This window comes from Vanacampus margaritifer, chromosome 17 (genome assembly GCF_051991255.1).
Source record: "Vanacampus margaritifer isolate UIUO_Vmar chromosome 17, RoL_Vmar_1.0, whole genome shotgun sequence".
Lineage (NCBI taxonomy): Eukaryota > Metazoa > Chordata > Actinopteri > Syngnathiformes > Syngnathidae > Vanacampus > Vanacampus margaritifer.
The window spans coordinates 5,628,706-5,652,147 of NC_135448.1; the positions used below are offsets into that span (position 1 = coordinate 5,628,706).

The 23,442-nt window shown below is 39.8% G+C and overlaps 1 protein-coding gene, 1 long non-coding RNA gene and 1 other non-coding gene across 3 annotated transcripts; 2 read left to right on the forward strand and 1 right to left on the reverse strand.

Moving 5' to 3' along the window:
* Positions 1-1,061: 1,061 nt before the first annotated feature.
* LOC144037856 (uncharacterized) lies at positions 1,062-3,729 on the forward strand. Its single transcript, XR_013289092.1, has 7 exons — positions 1,062-1,145; positions 1,940-1,988; positions 2,264-2,292; positions 2,472-2,531; positions 2,801-2,871; positions 3,379-3,415; positions 3,633-3,729. It is a non-coding gene; the product is annotated as an uncharacterized LOC144037856 (long non-coding RNA).
* On the forward strand, positions 2,574-2,712 carry LOC144037866 (small nucleolar RNA SNORA8). Its single transcript, XR_013289100.1, has one exon. It is a non-coding gene; the product is annotated as a small nucleolar RNA SNORA8 (small nucleolar RNA).
* Positions 3,730-9,321: 5,592 nt separating the features above from the next.
* Positions 9,322-12,589, reverse strand: txnipa (thioredoxin interacting protein a). Its single transcript, XM_077549176.1, has 6 exons — positions 12,218-12,589; positions 12,051-12,126; positions 11,517-11,664; positions 11,078-11,437; positions 10,350-10,634; positions 9,322-10,272 (listed from the first exon to the last, which is right to left on the reverse strand). Exons 1-6 carry the CDS (start codon positions 12,468-12,470, stop codon positions 10,225-10,227), a joined length of 1,170 nt encoding a protein of 389 aa, XP_077405302.1. The 5' UTR covers positions 12,471-12,589; the 3' UTR covers positions 9,322-10,224.
* Between the last annotated feature and the right edge of the window lie 10,853 nt (positions 12,590-23,442).

Here is a 23,442-nt window from a genome sequence, read left to right on the forward strand (position 1 = left end):
TTTGGGGATCTTCATGATGAACCAGGTGCTACACAACCACTTCAACTGCTTAAACTTGACTAACAACATAAAATGTGCAGCTGCCTGCTGGTCTTCGGAGCAGTGGAAACATAATTGACATTTATTTTAGTCTGGTGCATTTGACAAAGAACTTCAGCTCACCAGCTGAATTTGGAAACACCAATTGTGCCAAATGAAAGGTTTGGGTGAATATTATATATTGAGGTAAGAAGGTTGGGTTGACACCTTTAGTTTCAATAAATCAACCTCGCACGACATTTTGGGCAGTTCTGCATAAATTGCAAAAGCCTCTTTACTGTTCAATTATGTCTACTGTGTACCAGTATTCTGAAAAGCCAGGTTGCTCAGGGCGTGTGAGTTCAGCTTGACTGATAAATATCAAACATCTTTGGGGTTGAGTTTGTTGAGATAACTCCAAACGTGGTCTGGCTTTTACCCAACTATTAAATGTTAACTAACAAAATTAGAGAAATTTCTCTTAAATGAATTCATAGGTTTACCCCTCAAATGGTCATATTGTTAATAGATTCAAGAAAGATATTGATAAGAAATGCACTTTCTGTTCTGTGGATGTCGAAACGGTGACACATTTATTTTTGGCTCTGCCCCTTTGTCCAAACTTTTGGAGTGACATTTGTAAATTTGTTGCTGAGAAGATTGATAGAGATTTTGAACTGTTTTGGAAGAATGTACTGCTTGGCCTATATGGCTTTAAAATAAATATGTTAAAGCCCAAGGAAACATATTAATAATCTTATAATTCTTATGGCAAAATTTTACATCCATAAATGTAAATTCATACATAGGAAAACATTTTTCATTGCTTTCTATTGTGAAGTCAAGCAGTGAGCCTACATTGATTCCATAAAGTTTTCTCGTAACCAAAAGGCTATCAAGACCTTTTGTTATGTATAGTCAACAATTGATTCAGTCATTGGTTTGTCATTATTGGTAAGAATGGCTATTGTTATTTGTTTGCCAATAATAATTAAATTAAAATAACTCCAAACGTGCATTATCGTAAAGTACGTGCAAATGTCGCAAAGCACAGTATATATACTTTTGCAGCACCGTCAATCGTCCCTTTCGACTCGGCGCTTCTGTGGGTTTGCGACCAATCTGAGGTACAAAGTTAATTCACTTAATTCGTTTTTTATGAATACGAAAATATCGCACGATGATTTAAGTACTTTGTTGTCATTTCTAGACTATTTGTGTGTTTTTTGGTTGGTTTGAAATTCGGTGAGTTTTACGACAGTGGTGTTAGCGTCCAGTTAGCTAGATCCCAATGCGTTACATGCGGTTTCTATAATGGTGCAGATCTCTAATATATTTACTTCACGCACCGTGCCTTTACTTTCTAAAACATTTGACGTCTGTAAGAGTAAAGCGACTTGTTATTGGTTAGTGCGTTGTTGTTTTTTGTGCGCGATTAACGAAATAGTAGAAAGAAAAGGCCTCATGGACACGTGGGTTTTTGCATGCTTGCTAATCAAGTGACCAAGATGAGTTTGATATTGAAATAGTTTACATACGGTATTATTGGATAGCTTAAATGGGGTCACGTTGCTTTTCAAATGAACTGTTACGGGTCAAATAAGTAATGCTCAATGTTGAAAAAGTCAATTTAAAAGTTTTATTTTCAAGTAGTCTCTGTCTATCTTCACTGCCACACGTTTTTCATATTTTGGGTGATGGTCCTGTTTAGTGGGTTCTTCCCATGTCAGTTGTGGCCAGATTATATCAGGTTTTGCTTTCACCTCTGCACTACTGGTTGCTCATGGTGTCAATGAGGTCTGATACATTACTATTCTCTGGTTATACATGCAGATTGTGTGTTTGCTGGCCATTTGCATGAAGTATCTCCTAAAACTGCACTGTATGTGAATCAAAACCTGATTGTGGAATTCCCTTGCAGGATGGGATGACGTTGAGTTTGTTGCTGGTTGTAGATCCAGAAATGTGAGGTTAGTACTTTGTCTTAAAAAAAATAAAAACAAAGTCAATTACCTCTTTGCTTTATGTAGTGGCCCTGTTTGGCACAGCAAACGCTTTGGTCCTATTTGGTGGGCTGGCAAGCTGTTGCAGTGCAAAGACAAACTAATTCTCTTGCAACCCACTGTAGTAAACCCTCTGCTGCAGTGTTACTAATGAGAAGTTACACTTCTAGTTTCTAGACGTTGTCATGTATTGGTCTCTTGATATCTTTGTAGCTAAAAGTAGTTTTATCCCTTTGTGCCAGGTAAAGAAGTGTGGACTTCTAACTAGTGGGTAAGTTGCCTACTTGTATTTTTGTTCACTAGAGACTGCTTGTATGATGATTGGCTTAATATGTTCAACTGCTCTGAATCATGAGTGACAATTGCCTTTCTGAAGAATGTGGCAACTTTTTGCTTGTGGAATAAGTTTGGCATCAAAAGTTGACCCTTATCTTCCGCTGCCTCTTTCAGGAGTTGCCTACTCTGAAGCAAGGCCTCCCTGACTTTCACGGATGCAACACAAAAAATAATGTAAATACAACTGATGTTGTGATAACTTATATTCAATGAAACGGCACTGTGTGGTATCTGCAGCCTGCTGCTCCATCAGCAGGTTTGTTCAAAAGTCAGTGCGAGAGTAAAGTCAGCACGTGGCATCGTTGGTCTCCTCACTGTGTGTGTGCGGAGTCCTGGTATGACTGTTGATACATCATTTTGTCATGGAAATACTCTTATGAACACAAGTACAGCTTGTAACTTGTTCAGATGGTCTGAATGGGTTTTTAACATTCCTCCTCAAGGTGGCGCTGAAGCCAAGCTGAACCTGCTTGTAAGCTTCCAGTAGAGGTTTCCCAGCTAAGGTGAATAAAATGTAAGTCTGAAGTAGAGTCTCAACGTGAGTTATATCCCGACCTGGCCTCTTGGAATCATAGGCCTGCTTTGTTGGAAATGCCTCAAAGAGCAATTGTAGTTTAGCTTTACCCACACCATTCTTTGCCATGAGCTCTGTGGGATGTATCTGAGTCAACTTCTGAACTTGCATCAGTGCCACAGTTTGTGTTTACGGTTCTTATTAGCGGTTGCCTAGAAGACTTGAAATGTATATTTTTAAACCATTTTATGGTCAACATAGTTATCGAAATGCTGGCATTTAAATGCTTAAAATTCTTGTATCAGCACTGTTTGGTGTCTGCATCCTGCTGCTGCATCAGCAGGTATGTTAAAATATGTGCAAGAGAAAGTCATCGGTCATCGTTGGGCTCCTCACTTATGTGTTTGGAGTCCTGGAATGAATGAAACAAGCGGGTCTTCAACCTTAATCGAATACTGTTCACATTGTACAAGCTGTAAAATTATTATTATTTTTTTAATCTGACAGGTAGCCGATTTACCTATTCAAGAAGCATAAACAAAATGTAAGTAATAACCTCTTATAATTTAAATTTGTATTGGTCATATACCAAGGCTTTCAGGTAGTTCCGTTCCTGACTTGCTGTGGACTTGACCAGAAATAAAAACATCCCAGTGGGCTTCTGCAGCAGTATGCTGAGAAGATTTCATTGGGAACACATTGTTGAAACTGTTAAATTTGTTTTGTGTCGATCTGATTCCTCTCCGTTCTCTATTTCACAGGACTTGTGGTAGAAGTGAGGAGGAATGTGAAGTTGGCTTTGTGTTATAATTTTTTTTTTCTTATTTGTAAGCCTCAAATAAAATAATTTTAAATTTGTCTTCGTCTGTGAACTGGCTTTCTTGGGAAGAAGGAAAACGTTTGTCTTCATCTGAGGTAGTACACTTTTGTGTCCAGTATGTGGCAGTATATATCCTGCAAGAGTACAACAATTTCAGTTCTAGGATATGACCTGGGGTATATATACACTCACTGTGGTCTTTGGTAAAACGTAGGACCATGTACATTTTTGCTTTACAGGCTTGCAGTTGGATTGCAGTCCTCTACAATCTTAAAAGTAAAACAAAAGCTGAGCTGCTTCTGCAGTCATTTAAAGTTCAAAGTTACAGAAATAATTTCCGTTGCAAGTCTTCCCTAAATACTTCTGACCTTGATTTGTTCGCTACATGTTGCAGTTTGAGCATACATGTTTACAGTTGGGCAAAAGGGTATTCGGCCAGTTTTTCAAACTTCCTATTGGATTTTGGTCCCCAATTATTTTTTTTTAGCCCGCTGTATTTGGCTGGGAGTGAATGGGTCTAAACAAGCTGTACTGAGCAGTATATTCAGTGATCATGTTATTAGAAAGGTATCTATTGACAAAATGTTGGCAGTGTACAAGTTCGTATCCAGAACTTAGCCTAATTAGCTAATGGCTACCTTCTTTGGCTAGATGTGTCATGGTCTGAAGTTGACCTAAACTGCTTACACTATCTAGGAAAGAGGACAGTGGTATGTAAAATTTTACAATTTTCACTCATGCATCTTGAAAGAGAATCAATACTAGTGAGTGCAGGCATATTAGAATTGTTCCTATACTCTTGTACAGTAAGTAAAATTAGATGGCAGGTTGCTCACCCTGCTGTTTATATTTACCTCTTGTGCAAGCAGTCAGACAGTTTTTTCATGTATTATTTACACTTGTGCACATTTGGGACTGTCACAATTGGAATCAGAGCTCCAAGTCTTTAAACCACATCTGTCTTCGACCCATTTTTAACTCAAGTTTGTTACATCATTGTGCTGTGCACTTGTAAACAGTGCGACTGTGGTATTGGAAGCCTAAATTTGGGAATGGCTTCCAATGCTAGTCTTTCTTGGAAAGCTGGCATGTGGGCAGGCACAGACCGACTCTCCGTTTACCCACCAAGGTCTATCCTCTGTCCCACAACCCTTTCACCTAATTATTTATACACCTGTTGTGCTCTGCACACAAGATACTATTGTTGTGTTTGTACTGCTCTTACTATGACAACGAGAAGGGAAAAGAATATGGTGTAGTGGGAGAAAAAGTATGTGAAACTTCGAATTTCTTAAATTCCTGCATAAATTGGTCACAAAATGTAGTCTGATTACCATCAAAATCACAAGAATCAGTCTGCTTAAACTAATATGTCTATTTTTTCATGTCTTAAAAAAATTAACTACTAATCCATCAGATTTATATAGCGCTTTTCTAGACACTCAAATACGTTTTACAATGGAATGGATACATTATGAATTCATTAATTATTAATGAACATCAAGATCTTTACATGTGACGCCTTTTCCAACTTTATGCAAGTTTTAAGTCCTGACCTGATTGAGATAACTGTGGCAGAGAGCTATTCACCTGTGACATCCTAAGAATCTTGCACAAGTTTTTTGTAGAGAGGAATGGTCAAAAATTTATCCTGATCTTTGTGCGCGTCTATTTTGAAGCTAAAGTTTGGTTGAGGATATTTTTGCCATTGGAGGGTCAACCAGTTAGATTTACAAGTTTTCTCCTGCCTCTTTATATGCTGCTGCTTTCATAATTCTTCACACAGTCCATGATCTGGAATCCAAGCCAAAATAAGTAACAAGATCATCTGTCCAGCCGTGTTCCATACCGCTACCGCTTGTCCCGATTGGGGTCAGGGGTAACTGGAGCCTATCCCAGTGACAAGGCAAGACCAGATGATCTGGTTGCCAGTCCATCACAGGGAATTTATAGATTAACATATGAGCTATTTACACTTGTGAAGCATGTTTTGGGGATGTGGGAGGAAACTGGATTTGAAACAGATATGAACACAGATCATTCAACTGTGAGGCAGAGATGCTGTCCACTACCACACAAGATCATAGTGACTAAAAATATGAACATGAAGTACAGTATGTTCACCAGAACATCATCTGGGAGGCGAGAGAGGCTGTTTTACAAAATCTGTTCTACTTTGTCCCGAAGGTGTTAGATGGAATTGAGATTACATTTATTTTCCTTTATAGACCGTAGAGCAGAAGTGTAAAATAGCCAAGTGTCAGAGGTGGCAAATCCAGGTCCCGAAAGTAAAAAACCCTGCCACAGTTTGTCTTTTTAGCCCCCAATGCTAGCTAGCTAGCTCCTTAACAGGTAACAATCACCAATGAAGCTAGCTAGCTAGCACCTAGGGCTAAAGCCAAACTGTGGCTAGCTAGCTAGCTCGCTAGCAGGTAAACGAGCACCAATGGAACTAGCCTGCACCTGGCGTTAAAGCCAAACTGTGGCAGGGTTTCTAGCTAGATAGATAGCTCTCTAGCAGGTAAACGAGCACCAATGGAGCTAGCTAGCTAGCACCTGCAACTAAAGTCAAATTGTGGCAGGGTTTCTACTTTCTGGACCTGGATTTGCCACCTCTGCCGAGTGTGAATGGTTGTCTACAGATACCCTGTAATAGGCGGGTGACCAAAATTATCTGGGATTGGGCTCACGGCTCATTATGTACTGCAGTTTTACACTGCTTTTCTGGTACAGATTTTCAGTCATCCAGGTTATGGCTGACTCCAAGGCAACTCTACTCCTCTTGGTTAGCCTCCTGAGAGTGCCAGCAGCTCTCTCCAGTGCCAAGCAACTGTACCTCCCCTCCAACCTTACCCTGCCAGAACAGAAAGCTGTGACACCCCTAAAGTAAGACCACAACATTACGATTCTCCCAGCAGACAAGTTGTGATCACAGTGATCACCAACAACACCGTGGACTACAAGGCATAACCGATTGGACAAAGACAATTCATGTGAAAGGCTTTAAGAGGGGTCCCACACTTGGATACTAAAATAAGATACCATAATCAAAAGTGTTCAGTAGCTAGAAAAAGAGGAAGTAATTGTCCACCACATGTATGTACCCAGGGGCAGCAATTACCTTGTAATAACGGACAAAAAATTCATAAGGAGCTCCGCTCATGTAAGCATCATTAACTCCCCCCCCCCCCCCCCCACAGCATTGCCAAACATCTAGCCACTATTGTAACACTAGAGTATTTGGTTGGAAATGCCCCACACCATATCCGCAGTCACAGAGTGGGCCAACCACAGGTGTGTTATTTGGTCAATCAGGTCAAATTATATCAGGTGTCTTAAAGCAATTATATTGAGAGATTATATGCTTTTGTGTAGGGTGTTTCCAAAGTATTTTTTGCTGATTCATCCAAAGAGCAAAATCCCATGAGACAAAATCAGCATTGTTGTTGATGCTGTGCATGGTAGTGAGGAGTGTACTGACCATGACATTGCAGAGACCAAGCAACTTCCAGAAAATAAGACAAATGGGGAGAGCAGCCACTTCATGCAAATCAGAATAAGGCCAGAGAGAGGGTGAAAGAAGTCGCCTTTGTCAGATTAGAAAGGTCCTCACATCTCCCTTGAACATTGTTTTAGGACCTAGGGGCAGGGATTGCAGGAGAGACGTTTGGTAATAGGAATGAATGAATGTTAACTATGTATAATAGTCATTCATCAGTCAGCAACAACAACAACGCCACTCCCTAGAACACAACCAACAGAGACATAAATAGAGGAACCCTTCACCTAATATTTAGAACTGTAAAAGGCTTTTGGGTCATAGCCAAGGTGAATTGTCTTCAACAACCAAGAAGTCCCGTTGTCTAAATGAAACTTTCAATCCAGACTTTCAGTTGGAATCAAAAGTAGAATATTTTATGTTATACATTTCAAAGGCGGCTAAGTGTTATTACCACCTTAAATGTACAGAAAAAAATTAGAACAATAAACGTTAAGTTGCTCTTTGGGAAATTGGTAGATCATGATCATCAAATCTAACAATCAGAAATTCTCAGCAACAAATGGACAAATATGCGAGACGTTTATTCGAATGAGTGACTTTTGGATAATAGATTAGCTGTACAATATAGTATACTACCTTTCATAAAAAAAATTGAAGGTACTGTATTGTATCGAATTTTTAAACCCATCCCTACTGTTTAGTATTTAAAAGCAGTTCAGCACAAAGCAGTGTAGACGCAGAGGCACGGCCACTTTTGACGCTTTGAGATAAACAGCTGCCTTATCTGTCACATCAACATAAACGGACGTCAGCAGTCCAGAGAAGGGAAGACATGCAAATGGGATGTTTTTACATGTTTCAGTCCAGCAACAAAAATAAAGCATGATCTGTAATTGCTGATAAAAAATATTGGATTTGCAGAGTTGGAGAATCCAGGTACAGAAAGTAAAAACCCTGAAACAATTTGGCTTTAGCCACAGGTGCTTCTACTCAACAGGTGGAGACAAGCTCGTTTACTTGCCAGTTGAGTAAGCACCTCTGCCTGAAGACAATCTGTGGCAGGCTTTTTACTCTATGTACCTGGATGCCGCTACCATGATAGTGAATGTGAATGAATGGTTCAGGGTGTACCTGCCTACCGCCCGAAAACAGCTGGGATAGGTTCCAGTATGCCCAGAAAATGGATGTGATGGATTGAAAAAGTTTATTAGTAACGGTCTACCAGTCACTCACAGAATTCTTTCTCACCTTCAATATATTGATGCAAACTAAACTCGCATCATGGAGCGAAATGGCAAACTAATCGGTTCACCACAAACTCTGCTGTCATATTTGTACAGCATGAACGCTGCTATCAGGAAAGCCACCTTGATTACAGAAGGAACCCACTTATCTTCTCCAGTCATTAGTCTCCTCCCGTCAGGCAGGATCGAGGTACAAAGTCCCAATGGTGGTCAAAAACATTTCAGAAAAAATATTCGTTTAAGGAATCACAGTTCAACTGTAGAGGAATTTTTAAAAGCAGTAACCTGATCTCCTCAATGTGTGTGTGTTTTTTCAGTTGGTTTACTATTATTTGTCATGTTTACATTTGTTTTTTATGTTTACTTTCATTTCTGATGTGAACCGTGTCAAAGACATCTATCTTATCTAGATAGATAGCTAGATAGTAATAGTAAATACAAAAGCCTATACGGTAGCTAGATAGCAACAGTGAATATAAAATTCTAAAAGTAAAAAACAAAATCCTGCTTTATGACATTGATCGTTATGCTGATAAATCGTATCAGTAAAGGTTAGGTAAGGCTTCTATCAAATTATTTTTCAACGTGCACATAATGTACAATATTTACTCATTTAATAACATTCATTTCAAATCCTTCACTAATTAAACGTCAAAATTATAACAAAAATAATATTTGTATTATTAAATTACATTTTAATAAGGATCTGTGCACTAGACTAGATTCATTCAAGGTCTGTTTTTCAATGTCATGTTTACTTGTGGGATATTTGACAATTCTACTTCTGTATTCCATTTGGAAAATACCTTCACCTATCTGTTGTGTTTTAATTCTTTATAAATAAAATGTGATTTAAAGGAAAATATCAGTGCAAAATGGACAGGTATCTTTCACAATTTATTATCAAAACATGAAAAAATACCAGTATCAAAGATGCATTGCAAACACTTTTTTCTCTCTTTACAAATCAGTCTTGGTTTTGTGTCCTGAAGACAGGAAGCTATGATACAAAAAACAGCAAGAATATCAAAGTGAAATATTGTCTAGGACAACAGAAAATTACATACAAATCAAGCTTTCTTTTTTCCATTATCCCAACATCCAATTACCAAAATAGTGGAAAATATGGCTAGTATGTGACCTTTCAAAATCATGTTTGGCACTGACAGGTTAAACAAAGTGCATGTGGGTATGCTAAGTTTCCACACATCTTAATCCACCAAAAAGTCCAACTCAGATTCAAATAAAAAGCGCTTGAGGCAGTAGTACAGCAAAATGCATCCAAAAAAAGTGCAACGACCTTCACGAGCAAACCTTTTCAAACAAAACCATGATTGAATATGTTCAAGAAAACAAGACATAACAATGAAGTTCTTTCAGCATCCAGGAAGGATTCGTCTACCAGCAAGTGTAATCCTTTCCAAGACCCAAACAAATGCTTATAAGAGTAACAGTATTGATGACCCTGGAATGACAAAGCATGGTGGGGTAATAAACCCTCCCCATAATCGAACAGCAGGCAGTTGGGGCTGCCACCGCGATAAAGCAATAAAGTGACCGCCAACGATAGAAGTGGGACATCTTATTCAAAAAGGTGTGGGGGGAAGGGGGGCACTGCACGCTCGCCAGCTCTTGGCACCACAGAGGAAGACTCTGCCGACCAACAGCTCATGCGATTGGCAAGCACATTTCTTGTCCGCCGCAGCTCCCAACGCTCGGGAGGTTCCTTCTCTTTTCCACCAGCCTCAGTAGAACTGGACCACAGTTGTAGAAAACACTGATGCATTTCAGCACACTGGCAACATGTGAGCGTTCATGTTGAACTCCTCCTCAGTCTGAAAACGAGGGAATCTTCAGTTAGAAAATGATGAATATTTTCTCATTAATGTGGTTGTTTTGAGTTAAAACATACCTCACTGTAGACCGGAGGTGGTGGGTAACAGAACAACGGAGGGTTCATGAAGATGGGGCTGTCATCGCCGTCAAAGTCGTCCAGGAGCGGCGTGAGCGGCTGATCCATGTGGACGTCGCGAGTGATGTCGCGGTAGCTGGGGAGCTCGGGCATGGCGAGCGACACCCAGCTGACTGAACCGTCCTGGCTGCTAACGCTGCTGCTACGGCTGCCCAGACCGGCCGTCCCGATCACCAAGGGCAGCTCCAGGATCAGCTTTTCACTCCCGGGAATGTGGACATAAATCTGTTTTGAGACAAAATTGGTAAATCAAGGGTCTACTCTTCGGAAGAGGATTAGGACCAGTAAAGACGAGGAAAAAAAGGTTGGCAGGATTCTCAACTTTATTCTCAATATTCTCACTTAAAAGTCAGAATTCTAATTTTAAAGTGAAAATTCTGACTTTAATCTCAAAATTCTGACTTTAATCTCAGAATTCTGAGTTTAAAGTGAGAATTCAGACATTAATCTCAGAATTCTGACTTTAAAGTGAGAATTTAGAATTTAATCTCAGAATTCTGACACTTTATTAGTGCTACTATTATTTTCACTTTAAAGTCAGAATTCTGAAAAGTCAAGTAAGAATTCTGAGAATAATGTCAGAATTCTGAGAATAAAGTGAGAATCCTTTTTTTCCTCTTCACTGGTCCTAAAAAAATTCCTGATTGATTATTTTTTTTAAATCTCACCATTAGCGCATACTCCATTCGGATTAGGTCACAGTCCAGCTTTGATGGTTTAATCTTGGGCACGCGGATGGTTTTACCCTGCCAGGCGTCGCACATCCCGGAAATAATGTGATTGCCTCGCACAGACGACAGCTTCTGGCGTAAAACCTTGGTGCGGCCATTGGCTCGGTAGGTGTGCTTGGCGATGATGGCTGCCTTGGGGACCACGATGCGCGAGCACGTGTTCTCAAACTTGGCGTTGATGCAGATGTCCTCGCCCTCGCAGAACCCCCGCCGATCAATTTTGGCATTGAGCGACACCTGGCCGTCTGGGATGAACATGCAGGTGACTTTCTTCTCTTGCATACCCCCGGTAGGACACTGCGCAGAGACATTACGGGTTACAGTCAACGTCATGACCTTACTGGGAAACATTTTTGATTTTGTTCAGTGAACCTACCAGCAGGTCTGGTGTGTTGACATCGAGAGGTTCTTCCACCTCAAAGTGTTTTTTGCACTCAATACTGGGCTGCTGTGGTCTGTCGAGCTTGGCCTTTACATAGTAGTGGACATACCCAAATTTGCCTTTGTAAGAGGACACCAGCTTCCTGTAACAACATACATGAACGTTAGAACAATTATTTCATCGCAGGGTAAACGATCCAGTGATTCCCAACCACGTGTGCTGCAAAAAATGACCCAATTTGACTTCATTGGTCTGAATTTTAAGTTTGTTGATTTTTCTATGTAGACTGCAGAGAGTGACGATGATAATTAAAGGCGCTTGGTACAATTAACCTCTGTATCAACTTGTTACCACTTATACTATACAATAGCTTTGGGTACAAACAAACAGGCAATGATTTTGCACTGTATAGATACAATGAAATCCTCATTATATCAATATGTGTACTTTTTTTGTAACTTTCAATGAAGGTTGGAGCACACTGGTCAAGCTAATGTCCACATTATAAGTCAAAGATATGACACTAACCCTTGTTCAGGTAGGTCGAATCCAAAGTTGTACTCGTATTTGTTGTTTGGCCTCAAGAGAACTGAACCATCGGCGTCTGCAAAGAAGAACGTGGATGTGATAAGCATTGCAGTCAATGTTGTTGTTTAGCCGTTATCGTAGGACGTCTGACGTCGAGTTGTTTGTACCTGTAGGTTGATCCTGAAGACTTAAAACAACTTCATGTCGGAGATATTCGGCCTCCTGTCGACAGCGCTGCGTGCCTTTGGAGTAGTGCACTTTGGCGCATCCCAAACCGAGAATCGTGACTGCGGACACGCGTGTCACTTCGTTAACTTCCACTTCCACTCGACCGGACAGTTTGTCCCCGCCGCAGTAAAAACTCTTCGCGTCATTGAAAATAATCTGGAACAATTTTACTCGCCGCATCATAGCCACCATGTTTTCGTGTTAGGATGTCCGATGAGAAGTATTATAAATGAGTGCTTCTTGTGGAGTCCCACCGTGAAGCGACAGCACCTTCTTTTAACTGCAGTGTAAACAACGCTGGCTGGTTTGTTCCCACTCGTCCCAGCTGTCCATGCGGAGCGAGCGTGAACACGCGTGCACAGCGCGGCGATTGGTGCATAAATCTTGTTTTCGTCCGGCTCAGCCAATCAGCGCCCGGCATCGACGCGTGAACACCGCATGCTCAGCAGCAAGCAGAAGCGTGCTCAGCTCATGTGCACAGGAAGTCGACTAGGGTTGGCAGATATTGAAAGTACATTCGGAGTAAACAGAGAGCAGCTACACGTTTTGATTGATGACGTATCATTAACAATTGTGCCAAGTGTAATAAAAATCGAGGAGGGGTTGTTCTTGTAGTCGAAACGAGTTTCTGTTTGCTAATTGGCTTCCAGGAAAAGCTTTTCAGACAAAATGACTTGCTCATAGGCAGACCGACAGAACAAAATGTTCACTTGGATTGGGCTCATTTGTACATATTTTTGTTCAGTGCATACCACCACAATAGTAATACCTCGGATTTGGTAATACCTCAGTGTTATTTGCACCAACAAACATTGTTCAACATTCCTGACTGAAGCAGCTGACAAAACAATTCCAACTCAAGGTCTATTTCCAGGCATGTTGTGGCTCTTTTTCAACCATAACAGCATCAGAGGATGAAGTCAGTCACCTCTTGGAAAACCCGGTGTTCTAGCTGGGACTATCCCAGAAAACAGTATATCTGGGGATTTCTATCCACGAGGAGCTTACGAAACTATTATTCAAGTGGGTCACAAATCTTGCAAACGTGTGTTGTTTGTGAAATGAAACGGCAAGTCAGTGCTTCCAAAAGTCAGTCTAGTGCATAAACTTTCATGTAAAGTACTGCTTAACGTGACACCGTTATTCTCTTGCATTGATCTATGTGGGAAAGAGAAACCAGCTCCACAGTCGACTGCACTAAACAAACACAGATAATATCACGTTATCTCGTTTCTCACAGACACACTGTAGGATTAACAGTTCTGAGTGCAGCCTTTTAGTAACCAATCATTGAGATTATGATTTTTGTTGTCTATGGTGTGTGTGGAGTGAAAGTATTAAAGGGGAAGTCAACCCCAAAAATGTCTTTACAATATGTTCTATGCAACTCCACTAGTCTGAACATGGTACTCTGAATAATATTGTGTTTGTGAAATATGAATAAAGCCACAAAATCCATTCATTTTTATCTATATTGGCACAGTTGCCAAATCCAGATCCAGAAAGCAAAAATACTGCCACAGTTTGGCTTTATATATATATATATGTATGTATATACATATATATATATATATATATATATATATATATATATACGTATATATATATATATATATATATACGTATATATATACACACACACAGTTGTCATTTATTTATTTTTAATGTTGGCAGTTTTGGTCATCCATAATCTAAATGCCGGAGGGAGACAATTTCTCATCAGTGCTACATGGGGGCCACATAGGATCCCATATGGATGTGACAAAATTGCCTTTTTAAATACATAAACTTAAACAGTGGAACCCTGCTATTCATGGGGATAGGGACTGGGCCAACCTGTGTATAGTGAAAATCAGTTGAAAGGCATTAAAAAACAACAACAAAAAAAACAAAAAAAAAAAACATTTGACCTCACTGTAGTTATTTATGAAGGTACTTCATTCATTAACAGTATTAACACAAACCTTGAGGGGACACAGATAAGGTGAGAGAGATCAAATTGCCACTTCTCAGAAAATAAATAACTACTCTTGCCCACTAATGCCTGCCTGCATGATTTCTCTCCTCCCCTTGAATGAGAATCAACATGCACTCATTTCATTTGGATGATGGTGATGTTTCTGGGCCTAAAATAAAACGCCTCTCATAACCTTTCCCCTACTGCCCTCCCTTTTAAATGCTGCGTTCAGTATCCTTTTCAAGCACTGCAGAATAGGAATTTATTGACTCACTGTCTGCTCACTTGAATTAAAATATTGTACTCTGCAGCTTCTGTTTCACTCACGTTTTCCCAGTAGTTTTAAAATCACGTTTGCATGTTAAACTCTTGTTGCATAAATCAACAATTCAGTAAAACACTAACGATGACATCATAGCAGCATGCCACGCCCGCTCTGGGATTGGTTGAGGTTGCCCAAGCACGCGCTTTCTCTGAAGCTGAAGCTGTTGTTCACGAGGGGTTGCGTTCAAGGACTGCGTGGTTCCACCAACACTCCCAAGGCCAAGGATTTGCTTTCCTGCTCATAACGACTTCCTGCCTCTGTTGTGCTGACTGTGATTCATCTACAAGCCCGGTCATGAGCCTCAAGTTACAATTCTCAGAACATAGACAAGTCTATACAATCAGTGGAAAATCCATATGACTCACACTAGTAATCTTTTTCAATTGTTGGCACATACTTTATCCCATAGTCAGGAATTCCGGTCCCGTACTGGAGATCTCATCACGTTTTAGAAACTTTTTTTTTTTTTTTTTTTTTTTACAAACAACTGTAATTCAAGTGGCATTCTACCAGTGGCAGGCAGTTAATTTCGGACCTGGGCTTTCAGTGGGGACCTTAAGTCCTCTTAATACAGAGTTCACGATAAATATTTAGCAATAAAAATAAATAAAAATAATAATAATATAAGAAAAGAGAGAAGGCCTTGCCAGACCTGACGGTACGCCATTGAAATACAGTACTTTTCTTTATTTGTGACTGTCTATAGATCTTTTTGAAATACTTGTTAAAAAAAATGGTGCAAAGCTATTTCCAAGCAGAAAGTGACTAGCTACTGGTGACCTGAACTGAAACAATAACATAAACTCATAGGATTTTGGGCTGTCCTGTATGGGGTTCCAAGAGTGCCAAAAATATGTTGTTGCGCCTATGTCTTATGTCTATCGGCATGGGACGTGACATATGTCTGGTTTATCAAACGTTGAACTGTCCTTGTGTCTATGCTAAGTGTATATGTACATGCCTATGATGTGTGTATATGCTAGTTTATATGCTAGTTCATATGCTAGGTGTATAAGTATGTCTCTATGCTAGTTGTATATGCTAAGTGTACAGTAGAGGAGTCGAGGACAGCATGCTATGCTAACTCCAATCTACAGAGTACGTTACATGCCATTAACATACTTTAACGTAACGTACTTTGTCGATTGGAGCTGGCGTAGCATGCCGTCCTCGGCCAACGGAGCTCTCCGAGCCGATCTGGAAGCTAGATTACCAGTACGGGCGCCGCGCCTAGTGTCACCGCGATACCAAAGCATAACCGCGTTGACAAAATGGCACATCCAGAGGACACAAAGTAACAAGTAGTCACGACATTGTCCAACAACACGTAGCATATACACGTAGCAAATGGACATAGCCTATACACTTAGCATAGACACAAGGACAGTTTAACGTTTGATAAACACAAACATATGTCACGTCACACGCCTATAGACGTAAGAATTAGATGCTAACTAGCACCTGAAGCTAAAGCCAAACTATGGCAGGGTTTTTACTTTCTGGACCTGGATTTGGCACCTCTGTATGCACGGTGAGCATAGTGAAAATAGTTAGCAATAGTTTTGCCCATGAGTGATTTAGAGTTAAACAAAGACCAATGAATAAAAAATAAACAAAACAAGATTAAACAGTATTTTCATAATTAAACACTGTTGAGAGTACTGTCAAGTTAGTTTTGGGAGGGAAATGCACTTTAGAGGGAAATTAGGTTAGCCACAATTAGCTTTGCTAACTGGCACAATTTGAAAAGACAAAGATTAAATCAAGTCGCTTTTCCTGTTTCTTGGGCCGTAATGTGTTCATCTTTCTACATTCTAAAACGTGCATGTTAAGTTATATGAAGACTGTCCATACGTGTACATATTACATGTGAGTGTGAATGGTTACCAAAGAGATCCGGACGTTAATGTCACGCGTCCCAAAATGGCCGTTAGCGCAACCATTTTGGCAGCATAGAAAACGCGTCTGTCGCTTTGAGTGAATGGCGTTGCCACACTTTAACAATGATTGACAGTTGTTGTGGACCAGCTGGCACAATGAGAAGAGGCAAAAAAGGATCAAGCCTGCTCCAGCCTACCAAAAGAGAAACCAAGCTGTGGATATGAGTGATTCTTCGGTGAAAGAAGCGACGTCTTGGAAGTTGGGAGGATGTAACGTGGCTCCAAATGTGCTATTAACTTGCGAAAACCCGGGTCCGACTACAGAAAAAAGCTGGTTGTCTAGCGCTATGAATGCCATAACTTTGGCATTATGGCTTTAGCCTTTTCACTGTGTTTGGAAATATTTTTATAGTTGTCAAACACACGCTGAATGGAGGTTGTTGTTGTTGTTGTTACCCTAGCGCCATTAGCTGCTGCAGCTGCTGCTTCATATTCTTTCAACACGGATTTGCTGCGATTACGGATTTTCAGGTGAGGAGAATTCTTCTTTCCCCCTCTCAAAATCCTTGCTTAACAGGTTTTGATCTTCTGCCATGGAGAAAAATGACCACACTGGTGAGGACATGTTTATTGCTACTTATGTGGGCCAAGCTCGCATTATGCCAAGCGAGGCCGGCTGGTCTGTTTTTTAGTTTTTTAGGCCTGCTGGTTTGCAAGAGCGAGAGGCGCGATAGATGACGTAAGCAGCACACCGTGGACTATTGTGGGCTGCTCGTGTTGTAAACAGTTTACAGATTTAAATAAATCTATCGGATCTTTTTATCGGATAAAATATACCTATCGGGCCGATCAAAAACGATGTAATCTTTTCCCAAATCAGCAGATATTTTATCGGTTCGATATATATTATGCATCCCTAATGTCAATGCTCTTGGGCGGAAAGTTGACGGATAAACGCTAGTTTTTGCCCTCCTCGCCATTGAAGACCATTAACGCAGCGCCACTGCTTTCCTGTCGCAGGGGGGGTGTTCAGAGAAATAGTCATGTGACGTCCGGATCTCTATATGCATGCTATGATTTGAGTAGCGACCCGTCCAGCTACAGCTCACTTGTGAACTTCATGATAAAAATTGTTGTAGACAGTGAAAGTTATTTTTGAATAAAATGACGTCTGACAGAAACATGATAACAACAAAACAAGACTCTTTTTCATTTGGCAACAGCACTTTAAAAATAAATTGGGTAATTAAACAAATATTTAAATTGGATAATTATGCAAATAGACTTGTTTGCAATTACATGCAATTATTTCTCTAAAGTTCAGAAAGCTTTTCCCTTTTTGGCAGTAAAAAAAACCCCACAATAGGGATTTCAAAACCAGGTTTATTGGCGGTTCGTCTTGCCCTGTAATTGGTTAATGTCCATCTGTGAATTCATAGCATATGCAAGTAGATCATCATGGCAGCATCTTGTATTTTTGATAGCTAAGTGCAAGACGTTTATCCATCCATCCATTTTCTTAACCGCTCATTCCTCACTAGGGTCGCGGGGGTGCCGGAGCCCATCCCAGCCGACTTTGGGCAGTAGGCGGGGTACACCCTGAACTGGTTGCCAGCTAATCACAGGGCACACAGAGACAAACAACCATTCACACTCACAATCACACCTAGGGACAATTTTAGTGTTCAATTAACCTGCCATGCATGTTTTTTGAAATGTGGGAGGAAACCGGAGTACCCGGAGAAAACCCACACAAGCACGGCAAGACATTTACTGAAGCTTAAATGTGACTTAACTCCACCATGCATGTACCTCCAAAATAATGAATTTTCAGTAAGGAAATGCTCTTTAATTGTACATAAAGGAGTGATACAAAGTATGCAATCTTCAGCAACGTGAAAGAGATTGTCTAGAAGAGATCAACGCAGAGTTGATGTTGGAACGTGTGCGTACGTGCCTGCGAGAGAATGTGTGGCGTCAACAGGCAGAGTGCAGAATGTCTCGCTGTACCTTCCACAAACAGATCGCAGAACAAGTTTCACCTTGCATCAAGAACAACCTCCACTTGACCTCGCTGCTTACCCCGCCCCCAAAACCACGTTATTGTTTGTTATGCCACTATGCTGTACATTTGAACATACTCAAAAGTGTTTCCATAGAGGCTTGATGGCGGCAGGTTGTCATTCAAGAGTAAATTATGCCTTGCTGTAAGGATGATAGTTTAACATTTTAGTTTAACAGTTTATAGCGCCGCCATAATGGTTAACGCTGCAACTGCAATTCAAATTTGTTGCTGCCGAGTTCAATCAACACAGCTGGAGCGCTGCGGCTGTGTTGAGCAATATCAGCCACTCAGGCTGGAGGCGGCAAGCAAATTAGGAGGTGGCGGCCGCCTCCAAATTTTCTACAAAGGAAAAACCCTGTTCCCTAGTAACCTGATTCTCAGAACTAATGTGACAGATACACACTATTGGGTAATATGTTTTCCTCACAGACAGATGTTATCAAGTATGTGTCTCTCCCAAATGGCTGTTCACAAAATGTAATTCATAAAAAAAAAAAATGATGCTAGCACAATGTTATCTCTGTATGTGAAAGAAAAATGAAGTCTTAGGATCCGACCACCTCTAGCTTGTCGCCAGTTTCAGTATTTCTTCCAAATAGTAATATGTTGTTCAAACAAGTTGTTACCTATTTTCCCTCCCTGGTGTCATCCGTTACTGTGATAAATTGTCAGGTATGAATAGGGAGCAGGTGTGTCACATTAGTGTTGTCACTTTTACATTCTCTTAAGCCTTTGCACAGGGACTATACTGTATAGCAGGGTGTAGCGCGCCTTCGTCAAACCCATTCATTGTATATGTGGTGAGGGGCAGGGACCATTGAATGGAGCCTTGCTGGGTGGCACGGGGCAGCAGCAGCAATTAAAGCAGTTTAATAGGACAGGCTTTACTCAGAACTGACCTTGCTAAAGAAGTTGGGTGAAAATGCTATAACTGCTGCAATTTTGGACATAATAACCATTGATGCTAGCTAGTGATAGATTACATGAATTTTGTAATCTATTGCGTGTTCAAATAAATCATAAATGAAATCGATGAAGAAGTTCCTTGCAAGTTTTTATTTTAAAAGCTTTTAAAAGACACAGAATCAAGCTCACTCGAAAGTTGAATGAAAAGCTCCAAGTGTGTGTTGGATTGTGAATCTTTAGCATCTTTATACAAAAAGGTCTTACATTGGGACCTGCCCCCGCCCTCCTTTGAATCCTTAGCAGAGTTGTGACATAAAACAGGTACAGTCCATATCTTAGTTACTTCCTGACTTTGGAGTTTTTGATGTAGACAGGCTCTTGCCCTCTGAACCCTATTAGATTTTACGACAGGATGACCTGATGACCAGAAACGCTGATATTATTTTAAACATCCTCTTCAGATGAGTCAACAGAAACCTTTTAGCCCACTCCTTTCTCACTGAAAGAGAGAGGACAGAGTTCAAAGAAATCCTTATCACATCCTTATACATCTGGTGATTGAGTTAACATAGTAATATCTATTTCTACACATGTATAACTAAATTCAAAACAGTTAAAATATAAATTGAAACAGTTAAATGTCAACACTAGCTAGCTAGCTCCCTAGCAGTTAAACAAGTTCCATGGGAGCTAGCTAGGGAGAATAGCATCCCACAGTTTGGCTTTAGGCCCAGGTGCTAGCTAGCTAGCTCCCAAGCAGGTAAACGAGCACCATGGGTGCTAGCTAGCTAGCATCTGGGGCTAAAGCCAAATTGTGGCAGGGTTTTTATTTTCTGGACCTGGATTTGCCACCTCTGATGATTACAATGGCATAATTGCCTCCATATATGCGCGTCTACTTAATGGCCGCTGTACATGAACAAAAATAGAGGTACAACAACGTCATGTAGTGTACATAAAGCAAGGTGACATCAAAGGCCATTATGTAACAGTCCACAACAGTGCCAGTGAATGTATGTAAGGATTCCAAAGCTGCTGAAAGCATTGGTGACTTGAATTTCAGTCAAAATAGATGCCACACGTCACTAAAACGCCAGTGAGTTCTCAAATTCACCAATGTAAATTATTATAGCAAAAAAGTTTAATTTAAATACAATATACTAACTTAAAATGATATATACTAATACTACATAATGATTTTGGTTATTAGACAAATTTTTCTGTGGTTAGTATTTTAATGAGCTACAAAAGCCATGTTAATAGTCAAAGTAATGCACATGTATAAAAGTTATAATACTGTACTATTATTTTTGCCTTGAGATACGAGTGAGCCAATTTAGAGTTTTTTTTTTAAATGTTTTGACTTGAGAGCATAATCTTGAGATATGAGTGCTAAATAGTGGCTGTGATTTCCCCTTTGTGTTATTCTAAAAATTGACGCCAAGCCAAAGTGCATTTTTCAGCGAGGAGCTAAAGCTGACCTGGTGTGACGTGATCACACAAAAATGGCGTCCTGGCAACAGTTCTTCAAAAAAGAAGCTTCAAGCTGTTTAATGCCACTCCCAGATGAAATTGAATGTTTCTCTAAGCGTAAAACTAGTAGAATTACACAATGAGAATTTAAAAAGAACACATATCTTAGCCTTTAGTGAGCTAGCTTAATACAATTGCTAACACATAATGGCAAACGATTACATTTGCCCAGTGGTCACCAACCTTTTTATGTGACACAAACTGGTTCATACAAGTAGATGCTATTTTGTGGACCGGCAACCATTCGCAACTGGGGGAGTTGGGGCTCTAATGAAAAAATAAATAAAATCTCCATCCATATTAGGACTTTAGAATGTTTTAAAATTGCTAGTTTTAAAGCATCTATACTGACAAATGAGATAACTAAGTATTTCAATTATTTTTAAACATTACGTTTACTATTTAAAATAAAATGAAAAAGTTGATGAACTGAAAAAAAAATATGTATAAATATACACAAATAAACATTAACATTTTTAAGTTATGATCCTACATACGATGCTAACATTGCTACTTGCAAATATGTATGATTGAAAGATGACACTTTTGATTGCTGCTTTGGTCCGGTGGTTGCTATAGTAGTTACTAGTTGTAGGGTGACCAAACACCCTTCTTTGCCCGAATGTCCACTTTTTTTGACATCTTGTCCGTGGCTCACTAGTACTGAAACTAGATCCTAGTAACACTCTGCGGGTGCCAAACATGAGGATATGGATTCAATCCTGATTCACCTAAAAAAAAAAAAAAAGGCTGATCGCGGGAGCAAATTTATGTTATTTATTAATTTGTCAAGTAAGACTTCAAAAGAGAGTTGTTTTTTTGTATGACATTTTTGACACAGTTTTTGGCCGAGTGTCTTTTTTTTTTGAAAATGAAAATTTTGGTCACCCTATAGTAGCAGCTAACCTGCTAATGTTTACGTGCTTTCCACATCATCACTTGGATGCTACTTGCAGTCTTGCCCCGTTTTTGAGGACATACATTGCCCAACGGCCGGCTTCTTTTGCTCCACCTTGCTTTGGAGATACCGCCGCACAAGTAAGGAACTTCTCTTGTCAAAATAGCATCATCTTCAGAAGGTAACACGCTTCATTCAGTATTATAGTACTTAAAGTCCTATATATTTTTTATCTTCTGTGAGGAGCAGAGATGTCTATGTTGTAGAGATGTCCATGTACGATTACTGTAGTCTATGTCCGTCTGTCTCTTATACTTGCTCTGGTGATCAAGGCAAAATGGCCATTCAGTTGATGCAAAGGGTGATAAAAAAAACAACAACAGTTGAATTCCTTTTAATTCTATTCATTATTGTCATTGCTATATTTTTTATAAAGTACGATATTAAACAGTGCTATTTTTCTCTTTAAAAATATTGAGATTTTTTTCTTTTTGAGTAATCTGGAACGGATTAATGGCATTTCCATGCATTTCAATGGAGAAAGATGATTTGAGATACTTGCCTGGTTATGGAAATAATCCACCAAGTCATATCCCATGGCTACGCAGTAACTACGACCACTTGTATCGTCTGTTGAGTTTCTAACATTTTGACTAATGTAAAAGGGGACATCTAATATACATCCAACAATACCAAAGGTTGTTTCTCTTTTCATAATAAGTATGTACAGACGATACATAATTGTGTTTGCTCATTTCATGACTTATGCAACACCCACACATCCTCAATTATGAACAATCTTAATAGCTTTCTGACGGTTTAGGTGAACGGTATGGGATTTTTTTTTTACACGCACGCACACACACACGCACAAACACACATCCACATACAAAAAAAAAAAGAAAAAAAAGGGGAGAACAATGATGATGACATGTCAAATGATCAATACTGAGCTTTCCCAGAGGAAAAAAAAGAAGAAAAAAAAAAAAAGCTTTCTGACAATGCCGATTAAAAAAAAGAAAGATCCTTATTGTGTTTTGTATGTACTGTCGATTGACCAGGTATCCCTAATGAAATGGCCAGTGTGGTTGATTTATTTATTGTCCACACTGGTACTTTAGGTAATAAAGTTACTCCGTCTCTACAGTATATATAACAGAGGCTGTTGTCCAATGAAGACGTGTTGCTGGTGTGAACAGAAATAGTTGCTGACAACAGTACGAGTGTGAGTCCCACTTTTCTGAATAAGCTGATGTCAGCTCAAAATGGAAGTGTTTAGTGGTGCTGTTTCCTGATCTGAGACAACTGTCAGGTTCCCTGCAGTGATTCTGGAGGACTATTGAGTGCAGACATTTGCCAACAATCTCAATTTGGATCCACACCAAATTGCATTGCAGCACTTGCATAAGCCAGAATTCTGTCAAACAGATGAATACATTTTCCTTTCATCCTCTAACACTTGACTATCTATCTATCTATCTATCGATCTATAAGACATTTAGACTATGACGTGTTTGTCTACTGAGTCAAGCACCACCACAAGTGAAACAAACGGCAATGAAAACAAAGAAAGGCGTGACTTCCAATGGCACAACAACAT